The sequence below is a fragment of the Leptosomus discolor genome, chromosome 3 (genome assembly GCF_034619465.1).
Source record: "Leptosomus discolor isolate bLepDis1 chromosome 3, bLepDis1.hap2, whole genome shotgun sequence".
Taxonomy (NCBI): Eukaryota; Metazoa; Chordata; class Aves; order Leptosomiformes; family Leptosomidae; genus Leptosomus; species Leptosomus discolor.
In genome coordinates, this window is record NC_141393.1 from 39,101,559 (window position 1) to 39,115,751 (window position 14,193).

The 14,193-nt window shown below is 51.8% G+C and overlaps 1 protein-coding gene across 7 annotated transcripts in view; it reads right to left on the reverse strand.

Moving 5' to 3' along the window:
* SLC8A3 (solute carrier family 8 member A3) overlaps positions 1 to 14,193 on the reverse strand; it is a 93,512-nt gene that overhangs the window by 421 nt on the left and 78,898 nt on the right. For 2 of the 7 annotated variants that reach the window (XM_086462240.1, XM_086462239.1), the window contains exons 3-6: positions 11,402 to 11,419; positions 2,753 to 2,877; positions 2,120 to 2,219; positions 281 to 556 (exon numbers count right to left, since the gene is read on the reverse strand). In XM_086462240.1, coding sequence (XP_086318366.1) covers positions 281 to 556; positions 2,120 to 2,219; positions 2,753 to 2,877; positions 11,402 to 11,419 — 519 coding nt within the window. Of the gene's footprint in view, positions 1 to 280; positions 557 to 2,119; positions 2,220 to 2,752; positions 2,878 to 11,397; positions 11,420 to 14,193 lie in introns of all 7 variants that reach the window. The other 5 variants (XM_086462242.1, XM_086462243.1, XM_086462241.1 and 2 more) reach the window with 5 other exon arrangements.

Here is a 14,193-nt window from a genome sequence, read left to right on the forward strand (position 1 = left end):
CAGGAGAAATGGGCAACCCTTCATGTCTCGGGGACAAGGGAGGCTCAGCCGTGGCGCCAACCAGGTTGAAACATGGACCTCTCCTGGTGCACAACCCCCCTCCTGGGTGTAGGGACCCCATGTTGCCACCAAATGGTGTGCAGACCTTGCCTGGGGACAGGGCTCTGTGGAGCCTCTTCCCAGCTTGAACTCCATCCCATGACAGAGCTGCTCCCCTGGGGACAGGAGAGCCACTGGAGAACGTTCCTCCCACCCCATCCCCTCCCTGCAGCCACCCCACCTGGTACAGAAGTGCCAAAGGCGACAAAGACGACGGCGGTCACTGAATCCTTGAGGCCAATGGTGCAGCCGAAGTGGGAGGCAAGGTCGCCGATGACAGCCGTGAGCATACCGATGATGAGGATGGAGACGACGAAGCAGGCCCAGCCGTTGCAGTACTCAGTAGGGGGCACGCAGGCAAACAGCACCTTCCAGAAGACGGTCAGGAAATGCATCACGTAATCAAAGCAGGACGGCAGGCGCTCCTCGCCGGACTCATCCTCATCCTCATCACCCGCTGCAAACAATGTGGAAGGTGAGGTCCAGTGCTCATAATGGGGCAGGTCGAGATTATGGGGGTGGGCTGCAGCCCATGCTTGTCCCTCCCCATCCCAGGGCTCCAAGGATGCTGCTCTCCTGGGACAAGGTGGCATGGTGCTGTCCACGGCAGCAGGCTCAGGGCACACCCAGTCCCTCAGTGATAGGTAAGGCTTGGCAAGAGGGGTGCCTCCTGGGACACCCCAGAGCCTGCAGGGCTGGGGAGTGGCAGGACTGGGGAGTGGCAGGGTAGTGTGTTGTACCCACAGAGGGGCAGCCCTGTCCCCATCCACAGGCAGTTGTGTAGGACATAGTCAGCCTGTGAAGATCACTGTTGAGTGGCACCATGAAGTTACATAGGCAAGTGATGTTTTGGGTGATAAATAGCACAAAGTGATAGAATTGGGAAACTGGAGAGACCGCTTAGTCCTCCTGCTCCAGAGCTCAGGCTGGGACTGGTCACCAGCAGCACCCCAGCAAGACATTTCTCATCTGTGCAAGACTATCAGCAGCAGCACTGAAGGCCCTTGGGCGGGTCCTCTCCTTAGCCTGGTGGGCCAGGTCAGCCCCAAGGCTGGAAGCGTTGCTGGTCTTTGTACAGATACAGGACAATGGAAATAAACTGGAGGAAAAGAAAGCAGGTATGGAGCACAGGGCAGATGGCAAGGGAAGGAGAGAGACAGAGGAAGAGAGAAGCAGGCCTGGGAAAAAAAAACATTCCTCCAAGGTTGGAGGTACTGTTTCCACAGAAGCAGTTTCTCTTAATTGCTACAAAGAAGAAAACTGAATATCCTGCATCTCTTCCTTTGTGTCAGAAGTTGCCCCTGTAGCCACTGGCAACAGCTCCCACCCAACTGCCTGCCTGTGGCTGCCTGCACTACAGCTGGGTGGAAAACAGGCCTTCGAGGAAGATGCCAAACCATCAAGGAAAGGTTCAGAAAGGTGCCCGAGTATCATTAATGGCATTAACATGCCTAAAATGTCTGCTCCACAGCTGGAAGCAGTGAAGTCTCAGGCTCCCTGGGCAACATCTGGCAGGTCTCTGAGCCTTTCCCTCTACCAGTTGCTGCCTCGTGGGGCAACATCTCCTGTCCACATGTCGTAACCCTCTCTACTCCCAGAGACTCTACTGGCCATGGCAGACAGGACATCTTCCAGCAGCAGGAACTACATGAACAGGATGGCACTGACCACATCAGGAGCCAGCAGCCCAGCCAGGATGGGATTTTGCTGCCTATACGCTGCTCATCAGACCACTGAAGCAGCAGGAGCACTGCCAGCATATGTAGTCTTTGAAAACTGTCCTCCTGATGGCTCTGCACTGAAAGATGGATCTCCTGGGTTCCTGGCTAATGCATCTGCAAAAGCCCAGTATATTTGGAGCAGAGGAGCTCTTTGGACTAGCTTTGCTGACAGCCACCATGCACACAACAGCTGAGCACCGCTGACCAGGCAGATGCTGTGTCCTGAGCCCAGACAGATCTCATCCCATGCTGCATGAACCCTGCAGTTCCTGCTGTGGGTTTTCTGATGTCCCCCTCACCTGCGCTGACGGTAATGGCCTCCATGAACTGGTCCCTCCAGGAATGTGTTCCTACAACCAAAGCCAGGTTTGTCTTCTTAATCAGCTTGTCCACGGTGCTCTGTTGTGGGAATAAAGATGCACAGCAATTAAACCCTCTGCTAGTGGGCAAGGCTGATCTTGCAGTGCTTTATGGTTTCAAAGACTCTTCCCAAACTATGCAAGTGCCACAAGCACTCTCCTACCAGTCAGATGAGGCCATCACTGGAGTTGGGCCCACCTCCTCCCTGGACAGGCTGACCCAAACCTCACCAGAGCCGGCTTGTTTGCCACCTCTTAATCCTGATGAGGCTCCTTCCCCGCCTCACCAGAAACAGCTTTGCTCCTGCCCTGTCCTGCACACCAGCTCCTTCTGCTTCCAGCAGGGCTCCCTTGTCTTCCTCCCTCCACCTCTGCGTACCAGCAGCTACTTCCCCTGGCATTTTTTTTAGGTCTCCTGCCCCCTTTACTGCATTGCATACTCCTTTTCATCTTCCAGCAGCCCTTTCGTTGCACGTGCAGCCACCCCCTGCCTCCTCAGTCCTGCTCTCCATGACTGCTCTTCAGTGCCACATGGCCTTCCCTTCCTGGAGGATCCCTAGGACAACTACTGACCTTGAACTCATAGGACTCCTCAATGATGACTTCTAGTTTGGGATGCTCGCCAAGTATTGGTTTGCCCATCTCTGCAATCCTCTTGGCTTCCTCCTCTTCAACCGTCAGCTTCCTCTCAGCCACCTCTGTGAAAGCAAGGTCAACACCAACCTGTAGACAGCAGCCCTGGAGCACCGGGGCACCACAAGGGCTTGTCTGCAGGGCCTGAGCAAGGGCTTCTGCAGCCCCTTCACAGCTTGCTAAGCTCACATGGTAATTTGGGGGGGGCAGTGGTGGGGTGTTGGACCAGAGAAACAAAGGACCAAGATTTCTGAATATCAGTCACCAAGAACATACACAATGTGGTTTTAACCTATTTTTAAAAAAACCCCTAATGTTTCTTCAGCCTGCATTGGCGCTCTTGGATGACATATGCCCTCCCATCATCCCTGCAGCAGCCACATCTTTGGGGAGACCAAGGTACCGATTCATTCTGCCACTTGGCACAAGCGTCCTTTAAGACAGCTTTAATGCCCTGGCATGTTTCCTGGTTTCAATGAACAAGAGACAGGATCTTTTTATCCCCCTTTGATTAGAAAATCACTGCTGGCACCCTGTGCCACTCAGTGCTTGATCTAATGCTCAGACAGACACACGCAGTCACAACCACACACACGCACACAGAAATACGTTCCTAGTGCTTGGAAGAATGAACAGGAAGAAAGTCAGGAAACGGAGATAACAAAGCCACAACAAAGCCACTGGCTAGCAGCCGAAGGTCCTTTCATGTTACTGGATGTTTAGTTTCCGCTGGAGGAAGCTAAACCAGGACCCGAGGTCAGCTAAGATGACCCTGTGTTGGGCTCACCTTGCCCCATCAAACCCAGCGAGGTGCCCGCTGGTTGCCTGGATGGGAAGCAGCACCCTAACCAGCAGGAAGGGTGTCTTATCACTGTCCCCAGCCCTGACTCAGGTCTCCCCTCCCACTTACACACCCAAGTGCAGGCACGTGCTGATGGGCTCTCTGAAAGGCCTTGACATCTCAAGGAAGAAGCTGGGTTTCCCCTGGCTTTCCTGTGCCTGACCAGTTGGGGCATATGAGCTGCAGCACAGGGCCCAGCTGAGCCTGTGAGCGGGAGCTGGAGCTCTGCAGAACCTGCGGGGGGGTATCACAAAGGCAGAGCATCTTGTTCTGGCTGAGCAGTGGGTCAGATGTTACCCAAGGTTTCCCTGTAGAGGTTACAAACATGCCAAGTAATGCCTCAAATGTAGGCTCCAGCAGATCTCATATTCTGCACCAAAAATCACACAGAAATTATAAAGTCCCAGTGAAATCTAGTTATAAACTCTGCCTTCTCTTCATCAATCCAGCTAGACTGATTGCAAAGACTGTAAGCCTTGCAAGACCTGCAGAGTTTATGAAATATATAATAACTCCTGTGGCAGGTGACACTATTACAACCCATCACAGAAGCAGAAACAGCTGCATCCATCATTTGAAATGAATGATGTACATCAAAACCATCACTGCCTGGCTCAAAGACAGTGTACTCTGGATCTGGGAATCCCCAGAACTTTATAAAAAAATGAGACAGGGGAGCACAGCACCTGGAGAAGAAGATGGGCAATGCAGGATGCCAGGGGATGGGGGGGCAACTGCAGGCAAAGACCAAGTGAGAACAGAGAAGACGAGGCAGCTGAGCTGGAGAAGTGCAGAAATGGGTGAACTTGGACAAAACATGCTGCCTTATGCTACACTTGGAGACATGAACTGACAATTATCAAGAACAAGCTTCAAGTTACATATATTCACTTGAGCAGGGAGTTAGATGAAATCTGTCTTTTTCCAGGACAGAGATTGAGAAAGTCCAGTCTCTGCCTCTGCCTGGAAGTGTATGACAATGACAAGCTGTATCCATCATTGAAAATGCAGGTGCTTACACATCAGCTGCCATACCACATATGTGGCTTGCTTCTATCTTAGCTCCCCCATAACCTGAAGCCCAGGGGAGGGGGCACCCTCAGCTCTGCAAAGCCCAGCTTGGCAGATGAGCCAAGCAGCTGCTGACATTTGCTGACAATACTGAGCTAAGGAAAAGCACAGCAGCCATCCCAGCAGGGTTGCAAAGTCCGGACTTGGTGACAGTCTGGCTCACTACAACCTTTGCTGGGAAGTAACTACCTCTCAAAAGCTGCAGTCGCAGCTGGCGGCACAGTCCCTTGGGCTCCCGCCCACTGGATGCAGTTGCACAGCACAGAAAAAAAAAATGTCTGGAATCAGAGGAGCTGCCCTGAAAATGGGGAATACCAGGCAGAATTTCCTCGGCTTAACAACTCCAGGAGAAATGATGCAATGAAACCTTAGTCCTCACTTTAACTGATTTGACAAAGGCCTTTAGCATGGTAAGACAACATTGAGTCTCATGCAAATATTAAATATCTAGGCAAGGCTGCGCTGCAGGCAGGTCCGTAAGCACACACAGTGCAGAAAGTATTCTCCTCACCGTAGGGAGCTGCATCCAACACAGCTTTATCTCAGAATCTGGCATCTTGCTCATGCCGGTTTATGTACCTGTGCCAGGCAGGCAGTGCAAGACTCAAAACCCTCCTCTGAGGAGGATCTCCTGCGTCTCATCTCACTGTGCACTGGGCCCAAGGCTGTTGGGCAGGCTGCATGGGAACGCCTGTGTCCGTGGCCAGAGGCAGGACCTTTGGCTGCTAGTAAGTGGCTTCCTTGTCTCTGCAAGCCACTTGTGGATCACCTATTGATTTGACGAGCATGGCAATCACTTGCCAGGCAGCTCTTAGAGTAAACCAAGCAACATGTCCATGTCCAAGAGTGGACAGATTGCTCTGGTAGCCTGGGGGCTGGATGCAGCGTGAGCGTGGGACTGGGCACTCCACCAAAGCAAAGGTGCTGGTGTTTACCAGAGCACTGAAGGCCTGTGGGATTCATGCTATGTCAGAGAGCACCTTGCCAGTGGAAGAAGTGCCACCAGAGGCACCTTCAAGCCCTAGGCAGGCCACTCGCAGTGAAGGGACAAGCTGACCAGCAATGGAGACCTGCAGCCTGCTGACAGCACGTCCACCGAGACATGAATAATGGAGGCCCTGCTGCCACCATGCAGCTCCTCTGCGGTGAATACAGTGAACTGGGGCACAGAAAGAAGAAACACGGTCGCCCAAGAAGGCACATCAAGGATGTCCTATGGGGGCAGCTGACTGAATACCACTGCCAGGTTATCTTTTAATGTCAGCTGCAAGCAAACTGCAGAAGAACAGGCATAGGCAGCATGTCCAAATGGGTACCTTGCAGAAATGTTAATAGAGGAAGCCTGCACATAACGAATAAGGAGGTAATTCCTCCATGCCTCATTAAAAAGCAGCCACATTTGTGAATGTGCAACAGGAAAAGCCAAGCACAGAACCCTAACAAACTTCAACGATGCATCTGAAAACACTTAACCTGCCATTACTGTATTTTCACCGAACCTCTGTCCTAATGTAGGAGACAAACACAGATTAAGAGTCACATGCCAATATTGTGCTGGATCTTGCTCAATGCACTTGTGCAAATGACTGCCAAATACCAGGCTGCCGAGTGTCCCCTTAAGCTAAGGCAGTGCCATTTGTGGCAGGAAGGACAAACTTAGGAGCCCAGTTGACATATCACTGCCCCAGCCTACATACATACAGTTAAGGGGGAGAGCTAGGCACCTCCAAAGACCAATACAAAGCACCTACATGAATCCGCCCTTCTCCCCACCCACCGTTTAGGACACCTGAGCACCCTGTAGCAGGAATCAGTGTCAACCTCTGCAAAATACCAGACCCCGACCTGAACCTGCTCCAGGCCTGATGGGTCTATCTATATCTGGGATGCTTAGGACTGAGTTGAGCCCCCTGGGTACAGGATCCAACAGCTGAGCAGGAATAAACTCTTGCAACATCCCAGTGGCAGAGTACACTCTCAATGCTCCTGCCTTTCAGGGAGGCACTTCAGCCAGCAGCAGGGTGCATCAGCCTGCCTTCAGAGCTGCAGGCAGCTGCAGTCTCTGCAGCAAGAGTGGGGCATGCTCCCATGGGGTCTGTGGTAGCCACAGGCTCCCACCTCCTGAGGCACTGGGTGGGTATAGGGCTGGGATCTTGGAGGGCTCCTCCAGGAAGCAGGGACAGGGCATCAGTGAGGTGTGTCACACATCACCCTGGTGCAGTAGCCTGTAAAGAAGACTACCAAGGGCTGTGATAAATAAAACACAAGGGGTGGCGGGGGGAGACAGATTTTTAATTTGGAAGGTCAAGTCTGTCAAGGTGAATGTTGCCAAGCTGCAGCTTAATTATTAACTAGCCTGATTTCTGTTTGTATCAGCATCAGTACCTACTTTTCAATGCGGATTGCACCCTGGACTCCCTGCTGTCAACCCCAATTAGGCCCGATAAGGTCTGGCTATGCCCAGCAAGAACAGAAGCTTGCCAGGACCTCCTGGGCTGCCTCTACCTCCTCCCTGGGAAGGGGAAGGTGGTGAGAAAGGGGTCCCTTGAACCCTGCCTGCTCCAGTACATAGGTGTGTGCTACCATTGCGTGCTAGCAACCTATTTGGGCTACAGGAGCATGCACAGGTTGCTAAGGCTAGGCAAGCTGGGGCTGCTGCACCAAGGAACTCTGCTCCTTGTGCCAGGGAGTCCACAAGTCCAGAGAGGAGATGCTGCAAGCAGGGGAGACAACAGGTCTGGTAAGATCAAGGGTTGGGCGAGAATGAAATCTGCTTTTGCCCAGGCTGTAGCAATGGCCACCGCTGACACCTGCTAGGCACTGCACCCAACACCCGCCTGCAGGAAGCAAGGAGAGGTTTTTGGTTAAACCACTCTGTGCTCTCACTTATTCTGCCTCATTAATTTCAGACCCTTAAAGGTAGGACAGACGACCGTGGCCAGCAGCTCCTAGTTATGGTCCTGCCACTGCTGTGCTCTGCAGCCCTGGGCATGTCCCTGTCACGGTCACTCCTTAGTTCTGTCACCCCCATGACAATGACTTAAGCCCACAGGGCCATGCTGGGACTTGATCTGCAGCTATTTGCAAAGCGCTTTTAGACCTACACATCACAGGCAGTTTTTTGGGCTCAAAATACTGTAAGCAGGTCCCCTCCTTCTCTTATTTCTTCCATGGGAAAGGGGAGCACTGAGCAGTGTTCCCACATCATGCATTGCTCCTGGAGGGTACTACGTGAGTGCTTGCCTGCTCAACCTCCTTCAGACTGGGGGGATCAAATGGGAACTGGACATTGCCTGTGGCCTCCTGGTCACATCATTAATCAAAGTTAGCTAAAGCTCATTTCCACAGGGTAATCTGTCCACTGCACCTTTTGAGCTGAAACAGGCAACGGGAAAGCCCTGTAACACCGTCAGAGAGGTAGATGCCCATCACCTAGGTAATGTTGCAAGACTACCAAACAGTCACGGACCAGTTTGTATTCCCTGTTGCTTGCTGAATATATTGGATTAAAACCAGCAATGTATTCATGAAAGATTGCTATGAAGGCCATTTCACACCCCTCGAGCGATCTCATCTCCATCCATTTCTAGAGCAGGCATGTATCTGCATGAAGGTCACCCCTTCCGGGGACTGTGCTGCTAGGAAGAAATTAGAACGACAATTAAAATGGGAATTTTTTTTGTTGTGGCTCAATACAATATGATCCTGGCTAAACAAAGTAAACAGTGAGCATGAATGAGTTCCTCTCTCCAGAGCGCTGTCAAGGCATCAGTCACAACTGGGGAAGACTGCTGGCTAAAAGACACTCTGGCTTTTGAGGTTAGCATATGGACATGCCCTTTACTGGAACACATGCACAAGCACCGGCAGCCTGGGCTGCTTTCTAAAAAGGGAGGAATCTGCTTACTTAGCCCTGAAAGCTATTTTTTGAGGCGTGATAGATCTCGTATACATGCCCCAGCATCCTTAACGCTAACTGGAAACGCTGCACATTCATGAGAGGGAGGCTAAGGCACAGGGCTGGGAACTGCGCATTATTCCACTGCTGGCTCTGCCTTGAGATTGCTGTTGACACAACTGTCCCCGACGGGCCAGTCAACTGGCGACTCTGCTCCCCAGTCTTTCCCACTGCAAAGTGGACCCAGGAGTTTTAATGCATCAATAAACAAACATATTTAGAAATATTTGCTTTGATCTGGGTGAATATGTGGAAATGACGGTAGAGAAGTATTTAGATAATTCCTCATCCCTTTAAAGATCTGGACCTCCTGAGCCCAAGAACTTGCAAGCAAAGGCTTTTGCAAAGGCTGGAAAGACCACCAGAACAGCTCGTCCACTGCTGGCAATGGCAGGGACAACTACAGTAGCTATGCACTTTGGTATTGAGTATTTCCCCATATAAAGAGTATACAGAGAAATCGTTGCCAGGGCCAATACAAAAGGTTATGCATCAGAGAAGTTTGACTCTCAAGTCACTCCACAGCCACCACATATTACCATGGTCCTCTGCATCCCAACAGCTGGTAGTGGATGCTTGGCCAAGCAAGTCTTTCAAAAGTTTTGCGCAGCCTTGCAAGTCTAGCCCAGAGAGCCCATTTGGAGGAAACAAATGCTGAGCTGAGCCTGGGCCATAGCCTCTCCCCTACCCAGTTACTTTGCCTTGTGTAAAATCCACAGCCCTGTTTTCCCAGGGAGCGCTCTGCAAGGCAGCGGGTGGGCAGAGCCAGGATCTCCCATTTACCCCCAGGTAAGGGCTGCTGGGACAAGAGAGGCATTTTCACTTGGGCTCCTCCATCAGGGCACCCCAGGGCTTCTTCAGAGACAGGGCCACCGCAGTGAGCTGCCACCGGCCTCCTGGAGGCTGCCAAAGAGATGCCACAGGAGGGCAAACACCCCAGGGCTGCGGCATAGAGCCAGGGCACCCAGCGGTACCAGGGAGGCAGCCCCAGGGAAAGGGGTGCTGCCCGGGAAAAGCTGCGTGAGCTGCTCTGGAAGGAGGGGACGAGGAATGGGACCAGCAGATTCCACTGAAACGTTCAACAATGCAAGTTTTTTTACAAAGATTCCTGCACGCCCGTGTAATCTAAATCTAACATGACACAGACTAAACGAGGACGTCACTTCTCTCCCCACTGATTAGCCGTGATTGCTGCTGAGTGACACTCCAGCACGTGCCTCTGCGGCGAGCGGGGCTCTGCTCACTGGCCGGCTGCTGGCTTGAAAGGCATGCGGGGGCCAAGCACCGAGAGCTCAAACCACGGGCCTGGGCCAAGTACGCACGAAGGGCACCCTGGGGCAGCCTGACAAGGGGGGCACCCCAGGGACTCCCCCTTCCCAGGCAGAGAGGAGGCTTTCCTTTATTAACTGGAAAGCAACTTTCCATAGCTGGTGACCAAGTTCTCCAATAATGGCTGCCAAAAGCAATCAGGCTGGATCACAACAGAGGGAAGAAAGTTATGCTATTTTAATAGAAATTATTTGTTTCCCGGGGTTCTGATCAAATTAGGCAGCTACTGAATTAAAGCAATGAAATTACTGGGAAGGAGACTGTGCTCAACTTATTTCCAGTCCTCCTGGACCTGAAAAAGTTACAAAGGAAAACCTTCAAACTGCTCCAAGGAGTTTTCCGTAAACTCCCTAAGCTGATTATTTGGGGAGCTGGGGACTTCTGCCTGCCACTAGCAATTTCCTAATTAGCCCAATATCCGATGGACTCGGGCCATCACCTGTGCAGCACATTTGGCATTGTCCAAAAAGGAGCAGAGACTGAAGCTTGCATGGCAGATGCTGCTCCTTTGATTTGCAGCACAGCTCAGGCATGATGAACGCTTTGGTTTTCAGCTCTGCTTGCAAATCTGTCAAACTCCAGCTCCTCTCTGCACCCTGCGTGCCCACCCTTATCTTTTGACAAACGTTTCTTTAGTGCAAACTCAACGGTAATCATATCTGGAATTGAAGGAATAAGAACAATACAGGAAGCACACAGTGCACCGCAGTGGGATCAAGACAGACTGGCGTAACGGGGACTTTGGGCAAGGAAGGGGGCGGGTCTCAGTATTAATACACATGAAATCCTGCCATGGGGAGAGGAGATGGAGAGTGCAGAGCCAGAGCTGAGGGTAAGGAGGGAAATGTTGCTGGTGCTTATCATGCCCTGGTAGCACTGCCCTGGCGCTGGGTGCATCCCCAGGACGGGAGGTGGAGAGCACCCGGGTGCATGCACTGAGGGGTGATGCGTGGGCTGATCCTACACAGGAAGGGGTCACCTGGGCAGCCCTGCACCCTTGCCCACCCCAGACAACACCACCCCGCACCCCAGGAGCGCCAAGCCCCTGCAGAAAAGCCCCATGCTCCCCGGTGCATCAGCACAACCAAGCCCCAGAGCTGCCCGAAGAGAGAGTCGAGTCACAGCCCTGGACCAGCCAGAGCTGCATGTTCTGCTTTGCAACCCTGGCTAGGCCATTTCTCAAAACCATGGGGAAAAAATCTGGAACGTGGGAAATGCTCTTAGATGTCAGTCAATCACTGTCACGTTTTTAATGCATCGCTCTTAACTAGTTCCTGCTGGACACACCATGAGCTGGGGTTGTCTACAACAAACACAAACACAGCAGGGGGCTGACCAAAGGGGATGAAAACAGCCAGAGGAGGCAGAGGAAAGGAGAAAAAGCACTTACCTTGGGTGAGAAGCAGGGCTGTGGGGAGAGAACATGAGAAAGACAGGGAGAGAGAAGAAAAGAGGGAAAAGGTTAATATCCAAGGGGGAAAAGCTATTTTGCAGATGACAGCTGTCAGTGAGCAATGGACATGGTGCAAGGCAGCGTGCGAGCTCACTGGGGCTGCATGCCAGGTGCAGGCTGGGGAGCAGACCCCGTGGCAGCGAGCTGGAGAGGAGGCTGGCGAGCACCAGGGTGCTGGCTCCCCAAAGTCACCCCCCACCCCCCAGCAAAGGCAGAGGGATGGGATGCAGGCAGGGAGTAGCAAGGAGGGGAAGGGAAAAGTTGGGGGGGACAGCACTAGGCTTGCCATCAGGACCTGACATGACCCAAATAGACCCAAAGGCAGTGGGAGTGCCCGCACTTCAGCCAGGAGTATGTGGTTGTGGTGGGGTTTGACACTACCGGGGAGCCCCAGTAAACTCCTGGGTGGCTGAGAAGAGATGGTGGCCAGGGTTGATAGGCAGCTCACTGAGAAGAGCACCATCAGAGGGAGGCGTTGATAAAATGGGTGCTGGTCTCCAGCGTGAAACAGGGCAGGGGGTAACATGGCCATGCATACCCCCAGGACGCCCTGGCTCGCCTATGCCTATTTCACAGCCCACAGGCACCGCTCCCAGAGGGTCAGGGTGCTGAGAGGAGCACAGGCACACATAAAGCATCACCGCTTTGAGTCCTCCTGGCTCTCTTTGCTCCCAGATGCTGGTCTGCCCAACAGTGCTGCACGAGCACATGCCGTACAATGCCATCGCAGTGGGACGCATCAGCCTCCCAGGAAATGTGACCACATGGTCCTGTGAGATTAGCGGCAGGAGGAAGGGAGAAGAAGGGGGCGAAGGTCCTTGCAAGGGATGACCCTACACTTTCCACATAGGCACAGCTCAGCCCTCTTGCTGCCCTGGGCAGTGACCTCCTGGCCCTCCCCTGCCTTGATTTCCCCACTTCCCAAGGCTGTCACAAAGAAACAGCTGGCTGGATCCCTCTTTGGTGTCACCTGCAGAAAGCCACAGCCTGCATACAAGTTTCAAATTAACTCCAGGGTAGTCCATATAGCAAAAAACACCAAACCCTCTTCCAGAGGGGCCAAGCACCAGCTCTGTGCCTTAGCTTTGACTTCTACCTGTCCTTCAAACAGCAAACCAGTCCCCGAAGACTTGGTTGCATGCAGCGACAGTACTGAAATTACTAACGCTTATTATCATGCACTTTTAGTCTCAGAAGCTTAAAACTCTGTACAAAGACTGAGTCAGTATTAACAGTCCCATTTGACAGGTGGTGAAGCAAGCAAAGAGAGGCTGAAGGGAACATTTTGCAAACTCAGAAGTGGGCTGGAGTCCAAAAGTGCTCATTTACTCAGACTTGCTGGGCACTTTTATACAGATGCACCTAATTGTATCAGTGTTGTTTGAAAACAATTTCCTAAGCAATTTGTCAAAGGTTGCACAGCACATCAGTGGCAGTGTGTCTCCGTTTAGCCTGTACCAGGGCTAAACTGTAACAGTTGCCCTATCACCCAATACACCCTCACCAACCAGGGAGGGGAATCAGGAAAAAGGTGAGATAGCCCTTCGGTGAAAGTACAACAGGTTTAGTGAAAACACCACTAGTACAAACAGAAAATACTCAGCCAAACGACTATTCTGTCAGCAGGATACACTGCAGAGTAGTCCCCAGCAGAAAAGGAGTAGAGGACCAGCAGGAAGAACTCCACTAGGAACAACCTCACAAGAGCTCCCTTTCCTCACTAAACCTCCTCCCTTTATAATGCCCATGACATTACAGGATGGGCTACATGTGTAGCTAATTGAGGTCAGCTGCCCTATCTGGCTTGAGCCTGCCAATAGGTGGCCTATGATTCTATCCCAGCCAAACCAGGACACAGAGCCGGGGAGAGTAATCCTGAGTCCTGTTTCCCAGTCGCTTCCCTGCTCCATCAGGCAGCACCCATGGACACAGCTTTCCTGACAGCCTATGGAGAAGCACTGGCCCACCCAAGATCTGCATCCATCTATCCATCTCCCCAGCTGGATAAACTGTGGGCACACCAGGAACTCTCTCTTGTCCATTCGGGCAGGTAGAGGTGCAGTGAAAGGGGAAGGGGCAATGAAGAGGCTCCTTGCTGAGCATCCCTCGTGTTTCAGGGTCAGTTCCTTTTGAAGTTTTCCTTTGGGGTAACCATTCGTGAATATATTCTGCAGCATGTACAGTGCCACAGAGCCACAAGAAGCAGTGGGATGTTTGCTCTGCGCATACCACCTCTTGTCCTCCATGCAGCTCTGCCAACAGGCTTGTCACTGCCCCTTGTAGCATGAATCTTGAGTCTCCTTGTAGCTCCATCCTGTTGCAGCTCCATGCTACCCTGTGGCCTCCTTACTATTCCATAGTCTTCTGGATCTCCAGACAATGTGGAGAAATTGAATTTGCCTTTTACAATTACAATGGGTCGATTTGGTGTTCAGATTTAATATAATGAAATATTACTGCGTCTCTAAGCTACTGTGGTTATTAAAAGAAAAATAAAGCATTGGTTCCTCATGTTTTTTAAAACTGTTATTCTAGTGCTCTGGGATTTGAGTTTATTTTTTTACCCGTTTGCTTTTGAGCCTGCAAAAGCACTATTTTTCTCCCTTTCACTTACGATATGATACATGAATATTTGAAGAAGCCTATAAAGCTATGAATGAAACATCAAGAATACAGCATGCAGAAAGCCAAGGGATTATTTTATCTTTATATTTCTGAGTGAATGCTGT